Source organism: Oncorhynchus mykiss, chromosome 3, assembly GCF_013265735.2.
Source record: "Oncorhynchus mykiss isolate Arlee chromosome 3, USDA_OmykA_1.1, whole genome shotgun sequence".
Taxonomy (NCBI): Eukaryota; Metazoa; Chordata; class Actinopteri; order Salmoniformes; family Salmonidae; genus Oncorhynchus; species Oncorhynchus mykiss.
The window spans coordinates 45,486,496-45,511,356 of record NC_048567.1 but is presented as its reverse complement, the minus strand read 5'-3'; the positions used below and the strand labels follow the sequence as shown (position 1 = coordinate 45,511,356).

At 41.8% G+C, this 24,861-nt stretch overlaps 2 protein-coding genes and 1 long non-coding RNA gene across 3 annotated transcripts in view; all 3 read right to left on the bottom strand.

The window, feature by feature from the left end:
- Positions 1 to 1,892, bottom strand: part of dars1 (aspartyl-tRNA synthetase 1) — a 29,834-nt gene extending 27,942 nt beyond the window's left edge. The window contains exon 1 of the mRNA XM_021596990.2: positions 1,722 to 1,892. Within this exon, the coding sequence (XP_021452665.2) occupies positions 1,722 to 1,744 (23 nt within the window). The 5' untranslated portion in view covers positions 1,745 to 1,892. The remainder of the gene's footprint in view (positions 1 to 1,721) is intronic.
- A 7,325-nt stretch (positions 1,893 to 9,217) lies between these two features.
- LOC110520024 (C-X-C chemokine receptor type 4-like) lies at positions 9,218 to 11,219 on the bottom strand. Its single transcript, NM_001124342.2, is given in 3 exon segments — positions 9,218 to 9,756; positions 9,758 to 10,821; positions 11,163 to 11,219. Coding segments are annotated over 2 exon segments (1,088 nt in total). The 5' UTR covers positions 11,187 to 11,219; the 3' UTR covers positions 9,218 to 9,756.
- Positions 11,220 to 15,376: 4,157 nt separating this feature from the next.
- LOC118956876 lies at positions 15,377 to 17,048 on the bottom strand. Its single transcript, XR_005046279.1, has 2 exons — positions 16,594 to 17,048; positions 15,377 to 15,947 (listed from the first exon to the last, which is right to left on the bottom strand). It is a non-coding gene; the product is annotated as an uncharacterized LOC118956876 (long non-coding RNA).
- Positions 17,049 to 24,861: the final 7,813 nt, after the last annotated feature.

Here is a 24,861-nt window from a genome sequence, read left to right as displayed (position 1 = left end):
AGTCAGCTTATCAAGGGACTGCTGAGCAGCTGTTTTTTTTTTTTGTCTTTATAAAATAATTCCCTCATTCAATTACCAGGGATCAAATGGCTAAAGTGGGCGACTTCAAAGCAAGGTAGCTAACTAAGACACGTTTCTCTGTTACTTGTCAATTAGGCTATTTTAATCATTTTTTTCAACGTTTTTGGAATTATATGGCCAGTATTGAATAGAGGAGAATCACAGCTTTCCAACGGTGTCCGAATTATTTCAACACCCAATTTTGAGCACTTGAGAGACGTTTTATAACCGGAGTACTCAGCATTGGTTTCAAACTGTGCACCCATATTTGCGGTTGTACACGAGTGCCGGGTGGGAAAGTTATTTAGGACATTGGACATGACATTAATACATGCTAATACGTAAATAGTTAACTAGCGAGATAGCCAATTCAAAACACATTGTGTAGTTTGGCTGGTTATCTAGTTAAAATAATGATATACAATAGACTATCTGCTGCTACAACGTCTCTCTCGCCTCTGGCAAAAGCCCACTCGCACTGGCATGCATGCAGGTGATGCAAACACCATGACCGTTTACAGCTATAACTGGGGAAATAACTCACTAGCAATGAATATCAACAAATATGCGCACGCGGTTACGGTGGCTCGGATCTCAAAAACGCATCTTGCGACTGCATGATTGAAAGACCACTAGTGCCTGTCAACGTAGGCCTAAAATAATTATACTGTGATGCGCTCTGCAGAGATTGGGGGGCCAGTGCACAACACACCGCATCCAGAGGTAACTTCAATCTGATTTTTTTTTTTTTTACTTGTCCAGTCGGGCAACTTAAATCTATAATCTTCTCGACTGACAATTTGTTTAACTTGCCTCGGCAAGGGGACAAGCGTTAATGTATGCTATACAATGTCCAACACTGGCTGTCAAACAGTGATCTAGACTTGTCAGTTTATTTCTGTCCCAAAATCCATTGTAATGCTTCCCCTACACGTGCCTAGCTGTTTTAAGGAAAACACTGCACTTTATGACATGGTTGTGCACTCTGACCCGAGCAGAAAACTGCCACTGGTCAAACAACTGGGGGAATGTGTATGGATGGACAGGTTATGACAAGTTCCCTTTTGCAGAGCCTTTACAACCACACTCAATAATGAATGGCACATGTCATGCTACCTTTCTCACAAATAGGTTTTATACGATATACCGGTAGTTAGCTATGTACCTCGTTTATTTTGAGTACGGAGACATGCAAATTGCAAAATGAAAGTTCAACCACTAAATCAAGGCTTTGTTTTTAACTAGCAAGCTAGCTACCGAACTAACTACTAGGTTCAGCACGCATGAAAAGCAGCTGTTAGCCAGCTAAATTTAGTGGCATGTATTATTGAGCATGATGGCACGGTCAGAGAGCATTGGCATGTAATGGTGCTTAGCTTGCTACTGTTAAGATTCTAGCAAGTTAGCTAGCTGTCAAACTTTAACTGTAGAAGCCAGCAGAAAGAAACGTGGACTTCACGGCTGTAGCTGCTATTCGTGACATGTTCTGTTTTAAACTAGCTAGCTAGCAAACTAGTTTGCTATCTTGATGGAAAACGGATACATTAAATTGCTGATGCAATCATCTGAAAATACAACCGGCTTTAGCTAGCCAGCTAACGTTACAGTATCTAACGTTAGCGTTTAAAACATTCTGAGACACGAGAAAGCATTTATCTTACCCTTGGACTCCATCTTTAGTCATGACAGTTATTATTCTTTTGAGATGGTAGATTCTTGACAGTTACTTCTGAGACAGAGTCATCTGTTCAGAGAGCATTCATAGGTGGTAGAAGACGGGCCTATTTCCCTGATGCACAGAAAAATAGTTTCTCAATCCGGGCTGAAACTAGGTCAAAGAACAATAGTTCCGCAAGAGCTGTGGAAATATCATCCTGTCATATTTCAAATCAAGAGCTTACTTTACAAGCCCTTAACCAACAATGCAGAGTAAGAAAATATGAGCTAAAAATAAAATAACATTAACGAGGCTAAATACAGGAGGTACTGAGTCAATGTGGGGGTAGGGGATAGTCGAGGTAATTGAGGTACTATGTACATGTAAAGTGACTATGCATAGATAATAAACATTGAGTAGCAGCAGCGTAAAAAAGGGGGTCAATGCAAATAGTTCAGGTAGCCATTTGATTAACTGTTCTTATGGCTTGGGGGTAGAAGCTGTTAAGGAGGCTTTTGGACCTAGACTTGGTGCTCTGGTACCGCTTGCCATGCAGAGTAGCAGAGAGAACAGTCTAACTTGGGTGGCTGGAGTCTTTGACCATTTTTAGGGCCTTCCTCTGACACTGCCTGGTATAGAGGTTCTGGATGGCAGGAAGCTTGGCCCCAGTGATGTACTGGGCCATACGCACTACCCTCTGTAGCGCTTTGCGATCGGATGCCGATCAGTTGCAATACCAGGCGGTGATGCAACCATCCTCTCAATGGTGCAGCTGTAGAACTTTTTGAGGATCTGAGGACCATGCCAAATCTTTTCAGTCTCTTGAGGGGGAATAAGTGTTGTCGTGCCCTCTTCACAACTGTCTTGGTGTGTTTAGACCATGATAGTTTGTTGGTAATGTGGACACCAAGTAACTTGAAGCTCTCGACCCGCTCCACTACAGCCCGGTCAATGTGAATGAGGGCGTGCTCGTTCCTCCTTTTCCTGTAGTCCACGAACAGCTCCTTTGTCTTGTTCACATTGAGGGAGAGGTTGTTTTTCCTGGCACCACACTGCCAGTCTCTGACCTCCCTATAGGCTGTCTCATTGTTGTCGGTAGCAGGCCTACCAACATTATGTCGTCGGCAAACTTAATAATGGTGTTGGGGCCGTGCTCGGTCATGCGGTTGTGGGTGAACAGGGATTATAGGAGGGGCTCCTGTGTTGAGGATCAGCGTGGTAGATGTGTTGTTGACTACCCTTACCACCTGCGGGTGGCCCGTCAGGAAGTCCAGGATCCAGTTGCAGAGGGAAGTGTTCTCACGTAGGTGTTCCTTTTATCCAGGTGGGAAAGAACAGTGTGGAGTGCAATAGAGATTGCGTCATCGGTGGATCGATTGGAGCGGTATGCAAATTGGAGTAAGTCTAGTGTTAATGGGATGATGGTGTTGATGTGATCCATGACCAGCCTTTTAATGCACTTCATGGCTACAGATGAGGTGTGCTACGGGTCGGTAGTCATTTAGGCAGGTTTCCATGGCGTTCATGGACACAGAGACTATGGTGGTCTGCTTGAAACATGTAGGTATTACAGACTCAGTCAGGGAGAAGTTGAAAATGTCAATGTAGACACTTGCCAGTTGGTCAGCGCATGCTTTGCGTACACGCCCTGGTAATCCGTCTGGTCCTGCGGCTTTATGAATGCTGACCTGTTTAAAGTTCTTACTTACATCGACTATGGAGAGTGGGCTCACACAGTCGTCTGAAACTGCTGGTGCTCTCATGCATGCTTCAGTGTTGCTTGCCTCGAAGCTCATCTGGTAGGCTTGTGTCACTGGGCAGCTCGCAGCTGGGCTTCCCTTTGTAATCTGTAATAGTTTGTAAGCCCTGCCACATCCAAAGAGCGTCAAAGCCGGTGTAGTAGGATTAAATCTTAGTCCTGTATTGACACTCTGCCTGTTTGATGGTTCGTCGGAGGGCATAGCGTGATTTCTTATACGTGTGCCCAGCTCCTTGAAAGCGGCAGCTCTAGCCTTTAGCTCAGTGCAGATGTTGCCTGTAATTCATGGCTTCTGGTTGGGATATGTACGTACAGTCACTGTGTGGATGATGTCATCAATGCACTTATTGATGAAGCTGGTGATTGATGTGGTATACTCCTCAATGCCATCGGATGAATCCCGGAACATATTCCATTCTGTGCTAGCAAAATAGTCCTGTAGCTTAGCATCTGCGTCATCTGACCACTTCCGCATTGAGCGAGTCACTGGTACTTCCTGCTTTAGTTTAGCTTGTAAGCAGGAATCAGGAGAATAGAATGATGGTCAGATTTACCAAATGGAGGGCAAGGGAGAGCTTTGTACACGTCTCTGTGTGTGTAAGATCATGCAAGATATGTACGTTTTGCTTACACTCTTAGCAATAAGGCATGCGGGAGTGTGGTATATTGCCAACATACCATGGCTAGGGGCTGTTCTTAGGCACGACGCAAACTGGAATGCCTGGATACAGCCCTTAGCCATGGTATATTGGCCATATACTACAAACCTCTGAGTTGCCTTATTGCTATTATAAACTTGTTACCAACGTAATTAGAGCAATAAAAATAAATGTTTTGCCATACCCGTGATATACGGACTGATATACCACGACTGTCAGCCAATCAGCATTTACGGATCAAACCACCCAGTTTATAATTATATACTGTATATATAATATATTTGGGGCAGCAGGTAGCCTAGTGGTTGGGCCAGTAACCGAAAGGTTGCTAGATCGAATCCTAGAGCTGACAAGGTAAAAATCTGTCGTTCTGCCCCTGAATAAGGCAGTTAACCCACTGTTCCTAGGCTGTCATTGTAAATAAGAATTTGCTCTTAACTAACTTGTGTGGTTAAATAAAGGTAAAAAATATACAGTACCAGTCAAAAGTTTGGACACACCTACTCATTCAAGGGTTTTTCTTTATTATTATTTTCTACATTGCAGAATAATAGTGAAGACATCCAAACTATGAAATAACACATATGGAATCATGTAGTACCCCAAAAAATGTTTAAAAAAGTAGATTATTCAAAGTAGCCACCATTTGCCTTGACGACTATGACGACTATTGGCATTCTCTCAACCAGCTTCATGAGGTAATCACCTGGAATGCTTTTCAATTAACAGGTGTGCCTTGTTAAAAGTAAATGTGTGGAATTGATTTCCTTCTTCATGCATTTGAGCCAATCAGTTGTGTTGTGACAAGGTAGGGGTGGTATACAGAAGATAGCCCTATTTGGTAAAAGACCAAGTCCATATTATGGCAAGAACAGCTCAAATAAGCAAAGACAAATGACAGTCCATCATTACTTTAAGAGATGAAGGTCAGTCAATCTTGAAAATGGCAAGAACATTGAAAGTTTCTTAAAGTGCAGTTGCAAAAACCATCAAGCGCTATGATGAAACTGGCTCTCATGAGGTCCGCCACAGGAAAGGAAGACCCAGAGTTACCTCTGCTGCAGAGGATAAGTTAATTAGAGTTACCAGCCTCAGAAATTGCAGCCCAAATAAATGCTTCACAGAGTTCAAGTAACAGAGACAGCGTGAATCAGGCCTTCATGGTCGAATTGCTGCAAAGAAACCACTACTAAAGGACACAAATAAGAAGAGACTTGCTTGGCCCAAGAAACACCAGCAATGGACATTAGACCGGTGGAAATCTGTCCTTTGGTCTGATGAGTCCAAATTTGAGATTTTTGGTTCCAACCGCTGTGTCTTTGTGAGACACAGAGTAGGTGAACGGATGATCTCCACATGTGTGGTTCCCACCGTGAAGCATGGAGGAGGAGATGTGATGGTGTGGGGGTGTTCTGCTGTTTACACTGTCTGTGTTTTTTTTTATGATTCAAGGCACACTTAACCAGCATGGCTACCACAGCATTCTGCAGCGATACACCATCTCATTTGGGTTGTGCTTAGTGGGACAGTCATTTGTTTTTCAACAGGACAATGGCCCAACACACCTCAAGGCTGTGTAATGGCTATTTGACCAAGAAGGAGAGTGATGGAGTGCTGCATCAACCCAATTGAGATAGTTTGGGATGAGTTGGATCGCAGAGTGAAGGAAAAGCAGCCAACACGTGCTCAACATATGAGGGAACTCCTTCAAGTCTGTTGGAAAATCAGCATCATGTTGTGGGGGTGCTTTGCTGCAGGAGGGACTGGTGCACTTCACAACATAGATGGCATCATGAGGAGGGAAATTATGTGGATATATTGAAGCAACATCTGAAGACATCAGTCAGGAAGTTAAAGCTTGGTTGCAAATGGGTCTTCCAAATGGACAATGACCCCAAGCATACTTCCAAAGTTGTGGCAAAATGGCTTAAGGACAACAAAGTAAAGGTATTGGAGTGGCCTTCACAAAGCCCTGACCTCAATTCTATAGAAAATGTGTGGGCAAAACTGAAAAAGCGTGTGTGAGCAAGGAGGCCTACAAATCTGACCCAGTTACACCAGCTCTGTCAGGAGGAATGGGCCAAAATTCACCGTTTGACCCAGGTTTAACAATTTAAAGGCAATGCTACCAAATACTAATTGAGTGTATGTAAGCTTCTGACCCACTGGGAATGTGATGAAAGAAATAAAAGCTTAAATAAATCATTCTCTCTGCTATTGATCTGACATTTCACATTCTTAAAATAAAGTGGTCATCCTAACGGATTTAAGACAGGGAATTTTTACTATGAATAAATGTCAGGAATTGTGAAAAACTGAGTTTAAATATATTTGGCTAAGGTGTATGTAAACTTCCAACTTCAACTGTATAAAGCTATATCATATCAAGGACTTCATTGAGGGCCTAACTACTTTATAACTACTTTAAGGTGGTTCAACTTCCAAACAGGAAGTTGAGGAAATAATAATACACAGAAAATACCTGAATTTACAGGTAATGTCAAAATGTTTTCAAAACCGTGTAAGCTTTTGAAGTGCGGTCGATTTTTGGAGGCGTTTGCACTTTTGGGACTATTCCATTTGTTGCCTTGTATCGGTCAAACTAAATCACCCGTGTGTTGCCCCGCTGACATTTTATTTTACATGAATGGCCTTTGCGACGAAATGGCTTTGGCACCCTGCTCTTAAATGCATCTAGTGGTCCATTGGGAGGGTTGAATAGAGTCGGGGGGGCCTAAGTATTTTCACAGGCTGTTGGCCACAGAAGCTCCTGATGCAGGAAACAGTCTTCCTGCTGGTCACTTCCCAACCAAAACAATGTAACCGTTAATAATAGGTTACTGTCCCAGAGGAACCTTGTCTGTTTATTTTACTTTAGCCTCCAACTAATAACACTTCCATCAGGTTAATATGAAGGAGATCTCTATTACCCTATACTTTAATCTCCCATAAATGTAATCTTAGCTCAGTTTAGCTGAGTCAAATCTTGTAGTAGAAGTTATCTTTATATCTCCCTCGATCGGAACCTCCAAACAGTTGAATGCACATTGCTAATGAACCCAGGTTAGAAACAATTTCCTGTGTATGTCAACAGCTTTAGCCTTTAACCTCTCGAAATGAAAAAAACATCCTATCCAAACCAGTGAATCACCACGGAACATTTTTGACTCAAAATGTGTTGACCATTTCTTCCTGAAAACACATGAGTTTTGAGTTTGAAACCATTGGTTTGTGTGATAATCAAGACGGATCTAAATGATTCAGTCTAAATTAGAGGATAATGATGATTATGATGATTGCATTCAACTGAATTGTGCTTCGGTCATACTAAACAAATCATTTCCGCATCATTTCAATATAATACATCTCTGATGCAATATCAAAGACATTGACTTTCAGATGGAGTATAAACATTAGTCTTTGATCAGTTCTATATAATCTCATATAGAGGTTTCCAAGTGGCAGTTAAGAAGCAGAAGTAGTGAGCCCAGCTGAACTCAATGGAGTGTGAATGGCCCAGTTCTCCCTCAGCTGAGTGGGGCAATTAGCTCTTATGCTAATAGGTGGACCATTCCAATACAAGTCCAGCAGGAAAAGCACTTCTTATTTCATCCTGTTTTATTGTGAGTCAACTGTGAGAACCTAGACTAAAAAATAAGCATAAACTTATGGGGGTGATTTACACCTTTTTTAAAGGTAAAGTCATGGTAATGCCTCCTAGTTGGACTCTGGTGCAATGGCTGTAACCACAACAATGCAGTGAAGCCCATTCAACATCTTAATTTACTACGGCATCCATTGTTTTTGGCTTCCTCCAGTCTCCAAATTGATCATCAGCCTTTCATCATTTCAAATGGATACATTCACTGTTCACATTTACCAATGGCTTACTATCAATTAATGAGTCTGTCTGCTTGTTTTTTTCTGTTTCACTATCCATAGGCCTACATACTGTACATGAGCCATACTCAACAAGTGGACCACGGACTGGATCTGGACCCAGAACGGTGTCAATACGGCCCCGGGTCACACAAAAAATCGAATGTTATGCAGTATTTGATTTGTAATAGTAGAAGCCACAAGGTGCAATGTCAACATTTGGTAGTGCATGAGTAGTTTTCCATTTGTCATCTCATTCACTGACAGACCTTAGAGAGATATTTATAACCTGTCAGAAATGTCCTGTTGATAAACTAGCCCATGTTAGCTAGCTAGGTAAATTAGTCTAACCAGCTATCTAAATCTTGTAGTTATCAGACCAGATGACATGCCCTGGGGCCTTGACCCCATGGGGGCACCCATTGATTTTTGTGGAGTCACTCAGGTATCATATGAACACACATAAGAATTTGCTAAATGTGTGAAATTGCAGTAAATTAGCTTATAAAAAAGCACATTTTCTCTGCCCCAAGACAAATGTGTAGAATTGCAGGAAATTAGCTTTAAAACTGCAAAATGCTATCTCCGCCTACAAGAGGGGTGTTAACAGTTTCGGGATAAATGCGTTGTGAGGTGGGTGTTTGTTACTACGCCGATAAATGACTATATTCATCGGGACCTTTTGCCACCTAGGGAATGTGTGACCGGGCCTTCTTAAATAACAGTTCATCACCCCTGCTGTACATCTTTTTTTTTTAAGTCCATGAAATGGAAATCATGTGTTCCCTATTGTATTATCATCACCAATATTGGATTGGAACGAAGACATCGGTCAGTCAGCATCTCTATTTGTGTATTCGTGCAGATAGATTGCTTTAAAAGGTTGTAATTAAGTTGAAACACACTGGATCATTACAAAGCCACTACATTATTGGGGGAGGGGTGCAGTTTGTCTACCTAAACTAAACATACATTATTTTCTTACTCCAGAACCAGCCATATGGGTGCTCGTCCTTCTGACTCGACCTCAAGAGCTTTTGTAGTGCCGCGGCTGCTTAAGATATAAAAGTGCACAGATGTTCTTGCAATTACAAGACTCTCTGGTCAGTCCTCCTCTTCAGTCAGATAAGGCCCCCGGGGGGACATTAGTCACTCATTTAGAGAGAAAAGTTTGAGAAAGCAATGAACACCATGGCCGTTACATGTCATTTATCCACATTTTATTTTAGAACACTTGAACAAAATGGCATTGACATTGAAATGATACAAACACTTATAACAAAATAGTGAAATAATTATACCAAACATTCAGTGTGAGCGACAGCAATAAATAATATAACTTCTAATCACACAAGTTAAGTGCGAACGGAAAAAAGGCAAACAACTATCTACAAATATTTTAAACGAACAAATAGTATCCCTAAGCAGACATGATGAAGTATGACATGTCCCGTATTAGAACAATGTATCTTCTATGATAGTCCGCAAGGAATTGCGTCTGTAGCAGAATTGATATATACAGTTGACCAGTCAATGGACATCAGGCTCTGCCTGTAGATTAAATCTCCTTTGTACATAAAATTATTTTCTTGACAAGAACAACAAAAAAAAAATGTAAGTGGCAACTACAAATAGAAAGAGCGTCTTTTTTGTTTTGGTGTCAAAACTGTACAAAATGTAGTTTGTCCCTGAAAAAGAAAGCTTAGTTTCAACCTGAGATTTAAAAGTCAAAGGATGGTGACTTAACTGCACAAGACACTTGAAGACTCGGATTCAGTGGATACAGATGAAATGGCTCCTCTTTTTTTAGTCAGTACTTTATGACTTGACCTACTGCTGACAGCCAGTGCATCTCGGGCAGATTTCTTGAACTTAACGCCCAGGAAAGCATAAAGGATGGGGTTGAGACAGCAATGAAAGTATGCCAGAGCCTCTGTGATTAAGAGCCAGGTCTGCAGACTCTGCTCCAGGGCACAGCTATGGGAGATCACATTGAGCAACATTAGGGTGTCCAGAAAGATCCCCACACAGTACGGCAGCCAGCAGCTGAAGAAGCACAGGATGAGGATTACGGTGGTCTTGAGAGCCTTCCTCTTCAACACTTGACCCTTGGCTCCCTGGGACAGCTTGGCAATGATGATGCAGTAGCAGGTGAGGATGACCAAACCAGGCAGGACAAAGCCCACCAGAATGTGCTGGAAACGGAACCCAGCCATCCAGTAGAAGCTGGTCTTCTGGGGGTAGATGCGCTGGCAGATGGTTCTGGAGCCTCCATCCAGAGCTGTGGCAAACACTATGTCAGGCACAGTGAGAACAGCAGCAGGTAGCCATACCGCCACATAGATCCATCTCTCTGCAAGCAGCTTCCTCTTCCTGGTGGTTTGGCTGTTGGTGGCATGCACCACTGCCAGGTACCTGTCCACGCTGATGAAAGCCAGAATCAGAACACTGCTATACAGGTTGATGGTGTAGATCACGTGCACAGTGGTACAGAGGAAGCCACCAAAGTACCAACTGCTGGCCGCATCCACTGCCCAGAAAGGTAGCGTGAAGACGAGTAGGAGGTCAGCCACAGAAAGATGGAGCCTGTATTTATCAGTCATCGTTTTGACCTTTTTCTGGTAGCCCATCACTGTTACTACCAGTCCATTTCCGACGATTCCAAGCAGAAAGATTATTCCATAAACTGTCGGTAAGAAGATCCTTTGAAAATCATCACCTCCGACTCTGTTGCACGGCTCCTCGAAACCCAAATCCAAGTCAAAATCCCCTGATTCTTCATAGCTGGTGTTGTCAAAAAATATGTGCTGCAAAAAATAATTATAATAATTATAAGATTATAATCGTTTACAATATGTCTATTAAAAATTATAATTGGCTATTTCTGAACATTATTAAAACTAAGTTAGTTATGACGGAATAGTTTAGGCCTATTATAAGGCTATATTTGTGTTATTCGAGAAACATTGATAAATTACTTCGAGAAAAGAAAATGCATACCAAAATTGCGGCGAAAGTATACAGAATAGTAATTTGAGAAACAGCCTCGTTTGTTATATAGAACAATGTGTTATAGAACCTATGTCTATATTAAAGCTATAGATACAATTACTATAATTTTAAATAATGACTGAAATGGTAAACTCACTTCGACCTCGTAAAAAGTAGACATCGTGGCAACGCAGTGATGCAGGTTATCTCCGCGGGTCTGAATAACTTTAGTAACCTAAAGATTGAAATGCACCTAAATAGCTTACCCTCCTTGCGCTCCTCCCAAAGGAGGAGCCTTGGCCGCGTGTGACACAATGTCGTTTTTAGGGTTCTCACAGAAGTGGCCGACGTCACTTGAATGCATAGATTAGTAACCTGAGGATTGAAATGAAACTATAGACTAGGCTATGATAAATCGACGCAGTAGCCCTTTTGCAATATTTAAACATTGGACAGATTGTACACATGGAGTGTTGAATGAGCCGTTAATTGGTATTGGAATCTCCGTGCACTTCAGTGGCGATTTTTAGCATGTACATCTTGGTGGGGCAAACTCCCAAACATGTTTTTAGATGAATGCCAGCAAAGCCACAACACTAAACAATACATTAATTGGACTATAACGGTGACAAATGGTAGCCACAAACTGTACATAAAGCTGCCCCAACACCTTACCACTGCTACACCTTGCTACCAGCAAACAGTTCATTCAATCTAATTTACTGCCATTTAAAAAAAAAAAACATAGCTGATATGGCTGACTTGCTTAAACTAATGTGGTTTCTCTTGACAATTGAGATGTACAAACTATGGCATAAGGGGACGACGAGCGGATAAGAGGCTATCCGTAATTTCGATTAAGGCATTAATGACAGAGCTAGGACGGACATAGTCAATATAAAAAACTATTTGTTCAGCACTTTTGAAATGTACAGCTACATAATTCAGAACATGGGCCTTTCTTACAGTATTCTCCCTGTACACCAAGTCAGAACCATAGCATAAATAAAAGAGGGCTTTAAGCAGACAATGAAAGCACTTACAATATTTGATGATGACATTTCTCTAAAACAGCCTATAGGCTACATGTGCACCACCAAATCAGAACAGTATGCTAAATTATGAGGGGAAAAGGGACCAAATGATTTGGGTGAGGCACATGGGCTACTAACAGCTTACTAGGCAACATACACTTAGTATTACTTTCTTAGCTACAGTAAACATATCTCCCTGGCATATTACATCATTTCTGCAGCAGCATACAATACATTTTTGGACTTCTTCTTGTGCTATGCTCACTTGGAACAGTGGCACGGCGGTCCTTCATGGGAAAATTTTGTAATCGAATGTTGTCATCAAAGTCTGGCATTCTCTGGACTTATGGTGCTCTCAAGACAACTGGGAACAATAAAACAAGGTTGAATCATGGCGTTAGTGATCTTCAGGTCGGAGCTCTAGAAAGAGGCCTGAGTTCCTGACTTGGAATTCTGAGTTGCATGACCGTTCAAAAAGGGGCTTGAATTTTCGAGCTCTCCCCGTAGATTTTGCTGTGACGTAGTGTCCCCATGAGTGACAGAACACTGAGCCAATCACAGCGCAACTAGAGAACATTACCAACCCCTATGCTCCGTATTTTCCGCTGGCTGCCCCACCACCACAGAAAGCACTGAGCTAGGCTGGAACACTTGCATTTTGGAGCTGCCTTACTGAAGAAAGCCAAACAAGACCATGTTTGTATGCAGCTTTATTAACTCAATGATAAAACTTTTTTTTACATTGTTTTGATGCCAAAATAACATGCAAAACAGGCAAAAATCGACGAGGAGAGCTCGAAAATTCAAGCCTCTTGGCTGCTGCCATGGAGTTACATTAGAAGTGCCCATCCATGAAGGCTCAAGGGCATTGGCCACAGATAGAATTGTGTAAAATCCCGTTATATCTACAGTAGCTTTGATTGGACTGACACCATACTTTCAAAATCTTAGCAAGCAAGCTAGCAGTCATCATGAATCAAGTCGACAATATACTGGCAAATATATTTTTTTATTTGTTTTTGTAGCTAAACAAGTGCGGCTCAAAACAGGTGGGGCAGAATGACGAGTCGCCAATGATGCACTTATGTACTTTTCTCACTAAATCAACTATACTCCTCCGCGACAGGTAGCCCAGCGGTTAAGTTTATTGGGCCAGTAACCTAAAGGTCGCGGGTTTGAATCTGCAAGCCGGGAAGGTGAACAAATATGCAGTCCTGCCATTGAGCAAGGGAATTAACTCCAACAACAACTGGTTCCCGGGCGACCGATGACATGGATGTTGATTAAGGTAGCCTCCCGCACCTCTCTGATTCAGAGGGGTTGGATTAAATGCGTAAGACATTTCAGGTGAATGCATTGAGTTGTGCAACTGACTAGGTTTCACCTTTCTTTCATCCAGCCTGGTCTCATAGCGGCCCACAGCATCATGGATAACATCGATTCGGTAGTGCTGATAGGCATTTTCTGGCATTCGATATGTTTGATACGTTTTTTCCACAGGTCGTCACTTTCTAAGTAGGCCTACTGTTATGTCTACACTTTCCAAGTGTTGAGTGACCCAAAGGATTTGAAATATCTCTCTCTTATGTGCTCATGCTTAGACAGATCGTGGCACTCATTTTTCTCGCCTTTTTCTAACCATACTACTCTCACCATCTCTTATTTCAGTTGAAGTAATCCCCAGCTAGTGTTGGGTGATGATGGGGAAGGTCACTATGATCTTTAGGTAAAAAAAAAAAAGGGTTACTCAGTAACCAAGTAGCTGCAGCCTGTAGCATGCAGTTATCCTCTTTGAAATCTGAAATTACTGACCGATTAAATGAATCCACCCACTTTATCAGTTCAACGTATATTTGTGTTGTAAAGCAAGTGTTTTTATGTACCACACCAATTCCATCAGATACAGAGAACAGGTAGCAGCAGTATTGTTAGGAACTCAACTCTTTTAACTAACACATTTTTGGGCTCTGTTTCCTGCAGATCCTGAGGAGAGGGGCCAGAGGGAGAGAGAATGCCCACTGTAAAGGATTGGATGGAGTCCTCTTATCAAAGCCAGCCACTGGCAAACAGTTTTTTTTCTGTCCCTGTGGTTGAAGTGTGTGCTGATGGATTAAATGTAGAGGCAGTGACTTACTACACGTTAAGTAAAACAACAACAAAAAACGATTGACTCCACACTCAATGATGAATAAAGATTTAATTACAAAAGTATACCTTCATAAAATAACATTTATTGATTTAGAATACTCTTGGGGCCAATGCTGAGTTCAAAAACAATTTCTAGGGCTAATAAAGGGTAAATAAGACTGTTATAAAGACCTTTTGAGACTTCAGTACAAATGTTTACCCAACTATTCATTGCATTTTGTGCTCACTATCATGTTTTAGTAGATAATTCACTAATCTATGCATGGAACAAGAGAAATTACTGTGAAATACATTAGTGTTGCTCACATTGTTTCGAGTGCATTTAAGAGACATTGAAACCATTTTCGTGAAGACCGTTTAAATGAGATCAATGTTCCAAAAGGTTATAGGAAAAAGTCTGCAGACCCCAGTGTAAGCAGCAGGAGCTTGCAGATAGCATTTAACAATCAGAATACAAAAGATCTATGAGCTATTTAGAATACAAATCAGAAGTGTAAAGAGCAGTAAGAGGACTCTTTGGTCATGAATGGGTATTAAAATGAAGTAAGAATGCAGGGGAGATAAAGAGAAGAATGAGCCATGCCTTGGAGAGGTTGAGTCAACAATGGGTTTTTTCCAGTCAGAACTCATCCATGGCCCACAGCAAGTGAGCAAAGAGAACATTTTTATCATGGTTGAAGTGCTCAAATATCACCTTCACTTTTTTATTACCGCATAGAAAATAAGATACACCCTTTGTTGTTGAATCTGACTTTTGGGTTACCCCCTTAAATCCAAAATAAAGGGTTTAAGTTAGCAAATATGATTTTTATCTACCATCTGTTGGGCTCCTGAATGGTGCAGCGGTCTAAGGCACTGTATTTCAGTGCTAGAGGCGCCACTACAGACACCCTGGTTCGAATCCAGGCTGTATCACAACCGTCCGTGATTGGGAGTCCCATAAGGTGGTGCGCAATTGGCCGGTGTAGGCCGTTATTGTAAATAAGAATTTGTTCTTAACTGACTTCCCCAGTTAAATAAAGGTTATAAATAAAAATCTGTAAGAAATGCCAACATGTTTCAGCATATTTAAATGGGTGGTTCTTCAATTTAAAAAAATCTACATTTTATTCATTACACAAGATGGTTGTTCAATGGATATTTGTCTTGGATGCATAGTAGGCTCATTTGATTGCTACAATTTTTTTTATTTGGAATGCAGTCTGGTTTACAGAGCATTTCATTTTCTCTCGGTTTATTATGTTCCCCTTTGCCAACAGGTTGATTTAGCAACATAAAACATTTTAAAGAGTTTTGTCGATTTTAATTTAAAATTTCCCTGTCCAAGTCAAATCAAATCAAATTTTATTTGTCACATACACATGGTTAGCAGATGTTAATGCGAGTGTAGCGAAATGCTTGTCCTGATATTTGCATTGCCATACCTAAACAAAGAACCAAAGGAAAGCGAGCCCATCCATCTTCCTGTTGTCATGTGATTAAGCCTACAATAGTGCGCATTTTGGATTGTTTTGTGCATAAATCTCAGTTGCATTGTTTGTTCCAATATGTCTGAACATAAAGGTATTCTCAGTATTCATATTAGAATGCACAACACCATTATCTGAAGTGATTTTACAGGGGTACTACTGATCTTCGTCTGTGGAGTCTTGGGGGAGGGGAAGCTTTTTTGCCAGCTTGTAGGAAGGAGGTAGTCAGGTTGAGCGATCCCTCATGCTTGTTTTTACCTGCTGCCTGTGCTTTTGTGCAAAGTTTGTCTCCTGTGAAGAGAGACGAGGTGCATTTTGGGGTTGCATCAATAGAACATGACACCTATGGAGAGAGGTTCAAATCTGGGACTTATCACTGCATGTCAACCATAAACAGTGGTGATGTAGACAATTAGTCATAAAAACAAACAGGTTTTGCTTTACATAACACTAAGTAGCTGGAGTTCATCAGAATTAATTCAATTCCTCAAGAAATTGGCATTATTAAAAATCTTAACAAGCCTTTTCACACTGCATATTCTTAGCCCAAGGCAAGACTGACCCTGGGATAGCTTAGCCTGTGTACACACAAACATTTGTTAACCATGGACTTAGTTTTTTGCCTGGCTACCCAAGGCCTTTTCACACTGCATTGTTCTTAGCCCCAGGCTATCCTAGCCCCATGCTAGACAAGACCTGGAATAGTTTAGCCTGTGTTCACACAACCATTTGTTAACCCTGGGCTAAGGATTCACACTTTTATTCCAAAGCCCTGGGCAAACGTGAACAAACACAACATGCGACCAACAAGCATTTCGGTACACTCGCATTAACATCTGCTAACCACGTGTATGTGACCAATAACATTTGATTTGATTATATCTCTGACACGTGACCAATGTTATAAGTAATGAGACATGTGTTAATAACACATTACCTTTCGCTTCGAGCCTAGCATTTGATTTCCAACCCTGATGGTTTGTATAAACATTGCCGCCTCTGTCTGACCTCAGAAACAATTGTTTCACTTTTGAAATTCAATTTCGCCCTACATCAGAGAATTATGTGCACGAACGAGACAACTTCTCCGATTAAGGCGGAACCATGAAGCAATATTATTATAATGAATATATCCAATAAAATGTCAATACAAAAGCTATGAAAACAAATGAAAATTGAGCGTTTGCCAGCCTGCACAGCAACCAATGTTTTTGCAAGGATGAAAGTATTTCGTTTTTTTCTCCTCAGAAGGCGTTCGGCGATCGACGTCACCGGCTTTCTAGCCGTCGCCGCTCCATTTTCAAGTATCCATTCGTTTTGTCTTGTTCCCTGCACACCTGGTTTTCATTCCCCAATCACACTACACGTATTTATTCCTCTGTCCCCCCCTCATGTCTTTGTGTGAGATTGTTTCGTGTTACGTGGACGCGCTATTTCTGGTGTGCGGTTATTCCGTGTTGTATATTCACGAGGTATGTTTATTTGTCTGTACTTTATTATTATTGTGACTGTTTGCGAGTTTTTGCACTTTGGCATATTGGATGGAGATTTCGACGCAGTGGCGTCCGTCCGTCTGTTGGTTTTTTCCGGCCTAAATAAAGTGTGCGCCTGTTCACAACTCTCTGCTCTCCTGCACCTGACTCCACTCCCAGTACCCACTCCATTGACAAATAGGATGAATTTGCTTATCAAACTAACGTATAGAGTACATTACAGACATCACGAGCAAATGTTAATTAAGTGACAGTGCAACTTGTTGTGATTGGACAGTGAGCATTCAAGGCATTGTTTTTGACCTTGTTTCACACTTGCTATTTTGTGTTTCTGGGGATAACTCTGAAAAGTCCGTGCTAACCCTGCACCGGAACAGGTCCAGCTAACCCTGGGCTAAGGGGGATGCTAGACCACTTTAGAATGTGCAAGTGTGAACACATGCTTAGCCCCAGGCTAAACTCTCCCTTAACCCTGAGCTGTGAATGAGCCTAATTATTGTGTAGAAAAGTCTTTCAGTACGCTTCCAGAAGGCATGTTTAAATACTTATGATTAAAGAAAGTCCTAAAAATGTGAACAATACTCACTATAGCGACAAAGGGTGTCCTTATCTTAGAGAAGGCACCTTCAGAAACGTCCTACGTGGGGTGACTGATTGGCTTTAGGAAAGTTCATCCAGGGGCATCATTGGTCATGATATCCAGGTTAGCAGGACTGTTGCAGTATCTGAATCACCTGTCAGAGGAAAAAAACTCTTGTAATATGTTTTATCTTATTAAACAAACATGTTAAGTGTCCTTTATTCAGACAGTTGTACCACACCAAGTGGAGACAGACAGGTAGGAAGGAAAGGCCTGGGGATTGAAGCCAGGGCTCCGGTGGGGAGAAGCATATGGGGAGTGTTCACTGCTACACCGCAGACTCCGCATGTGAAGTTCAGTCTTGTCAATTGAGCAGATCCCCCCCCCCCCAAATAAAGAAACAAAAATCTAATCAAATGTTATTTGCCACTGGCGTCCGAATACAACAGGTGTAGACTTGCTTGCTTACGAGCCCTTCCCAACAAAGCAGTTAAAGTAATGGTAAAAATACTAACACGAGGAATAAAATGCACAAGAATGGAGTGATACAGGGAGTACCAGTACCAGATCAATGTGCAGAGGTATGAGGTATTTGAGGTAGGTATTACATGAAGGCAGGGCAAAAGGACTAGGCATCGGGATAGATTATAATACAGTGGCTTGCGAAAGTATTCACCCCTCTTGGCATTTTTCTATTTTGCTGCCTTACAACCTGGAATTAAAATATATTTTTGGTGGGTTTATCGTTTGATTTAAATATGCTTACCACTTTGAAGATGCAAATTGTTTTGTGAAACAAACAAGACCCCCCAAAAAACATTGAATGTGCATAACTATTCACCCCCCCCCCCCCGCCCCCCAAAGTCAATACTTTGTAGAGCCACTTTTTACAGCAATTACAGCTGCAAGTCTCTTGGGGTATGTCTCTATAAGCTTGGCACATCTAGCCACTGGGACTTTTGCCCATTCGTCAAGGCAAAACTGCTACAACTCCTTCAAGTTGGAATGGGTTCCGCTGGTGTACAGCAATTAAGTCATACCACAGATTATCAATTAGATTGAGGTCTGGGCTTTGACGAGGCCATTCAAAGACATGTAAATGTTTCCCCTTAAACCACTCGAGTGTTGCTTTAGCAGTATACTTAGGGTCATTGTCCTGCTGGAAGGTGAACCTCCATCCCAGTCTCAAATCTCTGGAAGACTGAAACATGTTTCCCTCAGGAATTTCCCTGTTTTTAGCGTCATCCATCATTCCTTCAATTCTGACCAGTTTCCCAGTCCCTGCCGATGGAAAAAAATCCCCACAGCATGATGCTGCCACCACCGTGCTTCACTGTGGGATGGTGTTCTCGGGGTAATGGGAGGTGTTTTTTTTCAGAGGTGTTGGGTTTTCCTTGATGGCCAAAACGCTGAATTTTTGTCTCATCTGACCACTGGCCTTCTTCTGTTTGTTTGGGGAGTTTCCCACATGCCTTTTGGCGAACACCAAACGTGTTTGCTTATTTTTTTCTTTAAGCAATAGCTTTTTTCTGGCCACTCTTCTGTAAAGCCCAGCTCTGTGGAGTGTGGGCTTAAAGTAGTCCTATGGACAGATATAGGGGCCTTTCAGAACAGGTGTATATATACTGAGATCATGTGACACTTAAAATGCACACAGGTGGACTTTATTTAACTAATTATGTGACTTCTGAAGGTAATTGGTTGCACCAGATCTTATTTAGGGGCTCCATAGCAAATGGGGTGAATACATACTGTGTGCACGCACCATTTTTCAATTTTTTTTTGCATTTCTTTGAAACAAGTTATTTTTTTAACTTCACTTCACCAATTTGGGCTATTTTGTGTATGTCTATTACAGGAAATTCCCCAAAAAATCAATTTAAATTACAGGTTGTAATGCAACAAAATAGGAAAAATGCAAAGGGGGATTAATATTTTTTCAAGGCACTGTATTAGTAAAATAAAGAACAGAGTAGCAGCAGTATATGATGTCTGTATGTGTGTGGGTTTTGTGTGAGAGTGTCAGTGTAGTGTGTGTGAGTGTGTACAGAGTGTGTATATATAGTATTGTGAGTGTGCATAGAATCAGTGCAAGATAGTTTGGGTAACCATTAATTAACTATTTAGAAGTCTTATGGCTTGGGGGTAGAAGCTGTCTCTGAGCCTGTTGGTCCGAGAGTTGATGCTCCAGTACCGTTTGCTGGATGATAGCAGAGTGAACAATCTATTGCTTGGGTGGCTGGAGTCTTTGGAAATTATTCGGGGCTTTCCTCTGCAGTGGTGTAAAATACTTAAGTAAAAGTATTATAAAGTACTACTTAAGATGTTTTTTTGGGGTATCTGTACTTTACTTTACTATTTATATTGTTGACAACTTTTACTGTTACTCCAATACATTCCTATAGAAAATAATGTACTTTTACTCCATACATTTTCCCTGACACCAAAAAGTAGGCCTACTTGTTACTTTTTGAATGCTTAGCAGGACAGGACAATTGTCCAATTCATGCACTTATCAAGAGAACATCCCTGTCATCCCTACAGACTCTGATATAGCGGACTCATTAATCACAAATAGTTCATTTTTTATTATGTTACAGTGTGCCCCTGGCTATCCTTTAATTAAAAAAAGATACAGCCATGTTGATGTGGATGGGGCCGTGCTCTCCCCTCTTTCTCTTGTAGTCCATGATCAGTTCCTTGGTCTGACTGACGTTGAGGGAGAGGTTGTTGTCATGGCACCACACGGCCAAGACTCTGACCTCCTCCCTGTAGGCTGTCTCATCACTGTTGGTGATCAGGCCTATCACCATCGTGTCGTCAGCAAACTTGATGATGGTGTTGAAGTCATGCGTGGCCATGCAGTTGTGTATGAACAGGGAGTAGAGGAGGGGACTAAACAGTGGGGCCCCTGTGTTGAGGGTCAGCTTGTCACAGGTGTTGTTGCCCACCCTCAGCACCTGGGGCTGTCCCGTCAGGAAGTCCAGGGTCCAGTTACAGAATGCAGTGTGGAGTGTAATAGTGATTGCGTCATCTGTGGATCTATTGGGGCGGTATTCGAATTGGAGTGGGTCCAGGGTATCTGAGATGATGGTGTTGATGTGAGCCATGACTAGCCTTTCAAAGCATTTCATGGCTACAGATGTGAGTGCTACGGGGCGACAGTCATTAAAACAGGTTACCTTGGCGTCCTTGGGAACAGGGACTATAGTAGTCTGCTTGAAACATGTAGGTATGACAGACTGTGTCAGGGAGAAGAAGAACATGTCAGTGAAGACACTTGCTAGCTGGTTAGTGAATGCTCTGAGTACTCGTCCTGGTAATCCGTCGGCCTTGTGAATGTTAACCTGTTTAAAGGTCTTACTCACATGGCTACGGAGGGTGTAATCACACAGTCGTCCGGCATAGCTGGTGCTCTAATGCATGATTCAGTGTTGCTTGCCTCGAAGCAAGCATAGAAGAAATTTAGCTCATCTGGTAGGCTTGCGTCACTGGGCAGCTCGCGGCTGTGTTTCCCTTTGTAATCCATGATAGTTTGCAAGCCTTGCCACATCCAACGAGCATCAGAGCCAGTGTAGTAGGATTCGATCTTAGCCCTGTATTGACTCTTTGCCTGTTATGGTTCATCGCAGGGCATAGCGGGATTTCTTATAAGCGTCCGGATTAGAGTCCCGCTCGATCAAAGCGGCAGCTCTAGCCTTTAGCTCAGTGCAGATGTTGCCTGTAATCCATGGCTTCTGGTTGGAACATGTGCGTACTGTTACTGTGGGGACAACCTCGTCGATGAACTTATTAATGAAGCCCGTGACTGATGTGGTAAACTCCTCAATGCCATCGAATGAATCCCAGAACATATTCCAGTCTGTGCTAGCGAAACAGTCCTGTAGTTTAGCATCCAATTGAGATTGCGTCATCAGCGGATCTGTTGGGGCAGTATGCGAATTGGAGTGGGTCCAGGGTGTCTGGGATGATGGTGTTGATTGTGTGTCATGACCAGCCTTTCAAAGCACTTCATAATCATAGATGTGAGTGCTACAGGGCGATAGTCATTTAGGCAGGTTACCTTTTGAGTTCTTGGGTACAGGAACAATGGTGGTACAGCTTGAAACATGTTGGGATTACAGACTGGTACAAGGATAGATTGAAAATGTCTGTGAAGACGCTTGCCAGATAGTCTGCGTATGTTTTAAGACCACTGTATTCACTGTATTCTGCTGTTTTATGAACAACACCCTTTTTGTGTAAGATCTCTACATAGAGTAATGCCACTCAAACTTGTGTAAACAGAAATAGATTTTTGGTTTCACCACCTGTTTAGGGTGAGGCCTGTCTATATAATGCTTACAAGCCAGTTCATTGTTGCTGCTGGCTTTGGAACAGCCAGACAGACTCTTAGGCGATGTTTACAGCTCATTGGTAATAAACCTAACACACGCGGAGTAACTCATTGTTGAAAAGTATTTTATTATTGTATTTTTCTGTGCTAGCAGTTGCCTACATCAGAACAGGCAGTGAACGTACAAGTGAAGTGATGACTGTGTCCATCCTTTACTACATGCTTATAAGCGGTCATTAGCTCTTCTCATACAGAAATATAAAGAGACCTGTATAAAGTCAGCAAACACAACTTTCTCTCTAAAGGCGGGTGAAACAGGAAGTGGTAGGTTTTGGAACATCTCTACCCTGCTGACGTGTGCCCTGACACGGGTTCACTCAGTAGTAGAAATTTGAAAAAAGGCACAAGCCAATAAAAATGTAAATGGGTGAAACTTCCCTTGGGGCTGTTGGGGAAATGCATATCCAATTGGCTCAGAGCCCAAGTACAAGCCACAAGAGTGGGTGAGAAACACAATGTTATGTTGTATAAGGGAAGGGTGTTTTTTTCTGTGTGTCCATGATAAATGCAACACGGGTTCCCTTTCCTTTGCTCCTAACGGCTAAATTGTGGTTTGCTGTGTGCAATAGCCTTAACAATAATTCAGAGAAGGCGCCAAGTCTTTTTTTTTGATATCTCTGATACTGTATGTACAGTTTATACTATTTACACAGACCTGATGCGCTAACCGTTTTGATTGCAGGCCTACACTTTTCAATGTAATCAGAAGTTTCAGTGGTTGATACAATCATTCTAAATGTGGATCTTTTTTTGTGAGAACTGTTTTGTGTGTCAATGTTCAATGAAAGACAAGTGATTTAGCATATCATTCAATAGATCCCCTTCAGTCTGAATGCTCCTCCTTCAGTGCTCTTCTTTCCATGGGCAGGAGGAGAGCTCTTTGCGACACCTATTCATGACAGAAGGCACTGAAAGGAATCCCCACAGGCTGCCTTTTCAAGCTTTCACTGGTCTGAGACCATCCATTTGGCTTCAGTGGCTTATAAAGTAGAAGGATGACCCCATCCAACGTATGGGCAGGTCAACACTGCCTTGATCTACCTGCATAAGAGGAACTATGGTCCAGATGACAGTAGATAAGGTTTATAGACAGTCTGAGTAGAACAAGTCATAAACCTGCTGTTAATCCAGATTGAATTCAAATCCACTACAATAGCAATCAGTGAGATATCAACATGTGAGTAAGCATCACTATTGAATAAACGTATATCTTTATTATTAATTATCATTATTACAGAATACGCCAAATGATGCTTTACTTATTGAAAAAGGGAAGACATATGTTTCAGTAATATATAGAGGACAAAAATAGCTTATAAACATGCGGTGAACATGGATGAAAAACATCAGACTATTACCACATAGTTTTACATTATCCCCCCTAGAGTTGATGCGTCAATTTAAATGATATAACAAAACATAAAAATCCATCAGTTTAAGAGATATCAGTTTTTTTGCACTGGATGCGTCTCAATTCACCGCAGTGTCGCACTTCCGCATCTGTGGTGAAAGGTGGCAGAGCTAGAGTCTGTCTGTAGCGTCTGAACGGTTTGACCTACAAACTATTATGACCACTCTATGGAAAGGGGAGATTCTAACGTGTCAGGAGACTCGTCGGAAGTCGGTGCCATCCATGTGCCAACTTCTGTTTGGTCGTGTCCGAACTATTTGGGCTACAAATGAATGGGCTCTGCGACCCCACAAGCATCACAGGACTCATCTGAAGGTAAACGGTACTGGTTTAAAAATATGAATGGAAGTATGAAGGTAGTTTTGTGCCTACCCAACAAAAAGGGTTTAAATGTCTAAAAAAAATATATACACTTCCGATCAAAAGTTTTAGAAAACCTACTCTTTATTTTCACTCATTTCTACATTGTAGAATAATAGTGAAGACATCAAAACTATGAAATAACACATATGGAATCATGTAGTAACCAAAAAATTTTTTAAACAAATCAAAATATATTTTATATTTTATACTATTCAAAGTAGCCACCCTTTGCCTTGATGACAGCTATTGCCATTCCCTCAACCAGCTTCACCTGGAATGCTTTTCCAACAGTCTTGAAGGAGTTCCCACATTTGCTGAGCACTTGTTGGCTGCTTTTCCTTCACTCTGCGGTGCGACTCATCCCAAACCATCTCAATTTCGTTGAGGTCGAGGGATTGTGGAGGCCAGGTCATCTGATGCAGCACTTCATCACTCTCCTTCTTGGTAAAATAACCCTTACACAGCCTGGAGGTGTGTTGCGTCATTGTTCTGTTGAAAAACAAATGATAGTTGTCACACCCTGATCTGTTTCGCCTGTCTTTGTGCCTGTCTCCACCCCCCTACAGGTGTTGCCCATCTTCCTCATTATCCCCAGTGTATTTGTACCTGTGTTCTGTTTGTCTGTTGCCAGTTTGTTTTGTTTCCCTGTGCTCCTGTCTTTCTCTAGTTCCAGTTTTGACCATTCTGCCTGCCCTGAGCCTGCCTGCCATTCTGTACCTTGTCACACCACCCTGGATTACTGACCTCTGCCTGCCCTGACCCTGCCTGCCGTTCTGTACCTTTTGGGCTCTGCTCTGGATTACTGACCTCTGCCTGCTCTTTACCTGTCGTTTGCCTGCCCCCCCTGTTTTTGTAATAAACTTTTGTTACTTCGAAACTGTCTGCATCTGGGTCATTTGGGACAATAGTCCCACTTAGCGCAAACCAGATTGGATGGCATATCGCTGCAGAATTCTGTGGTA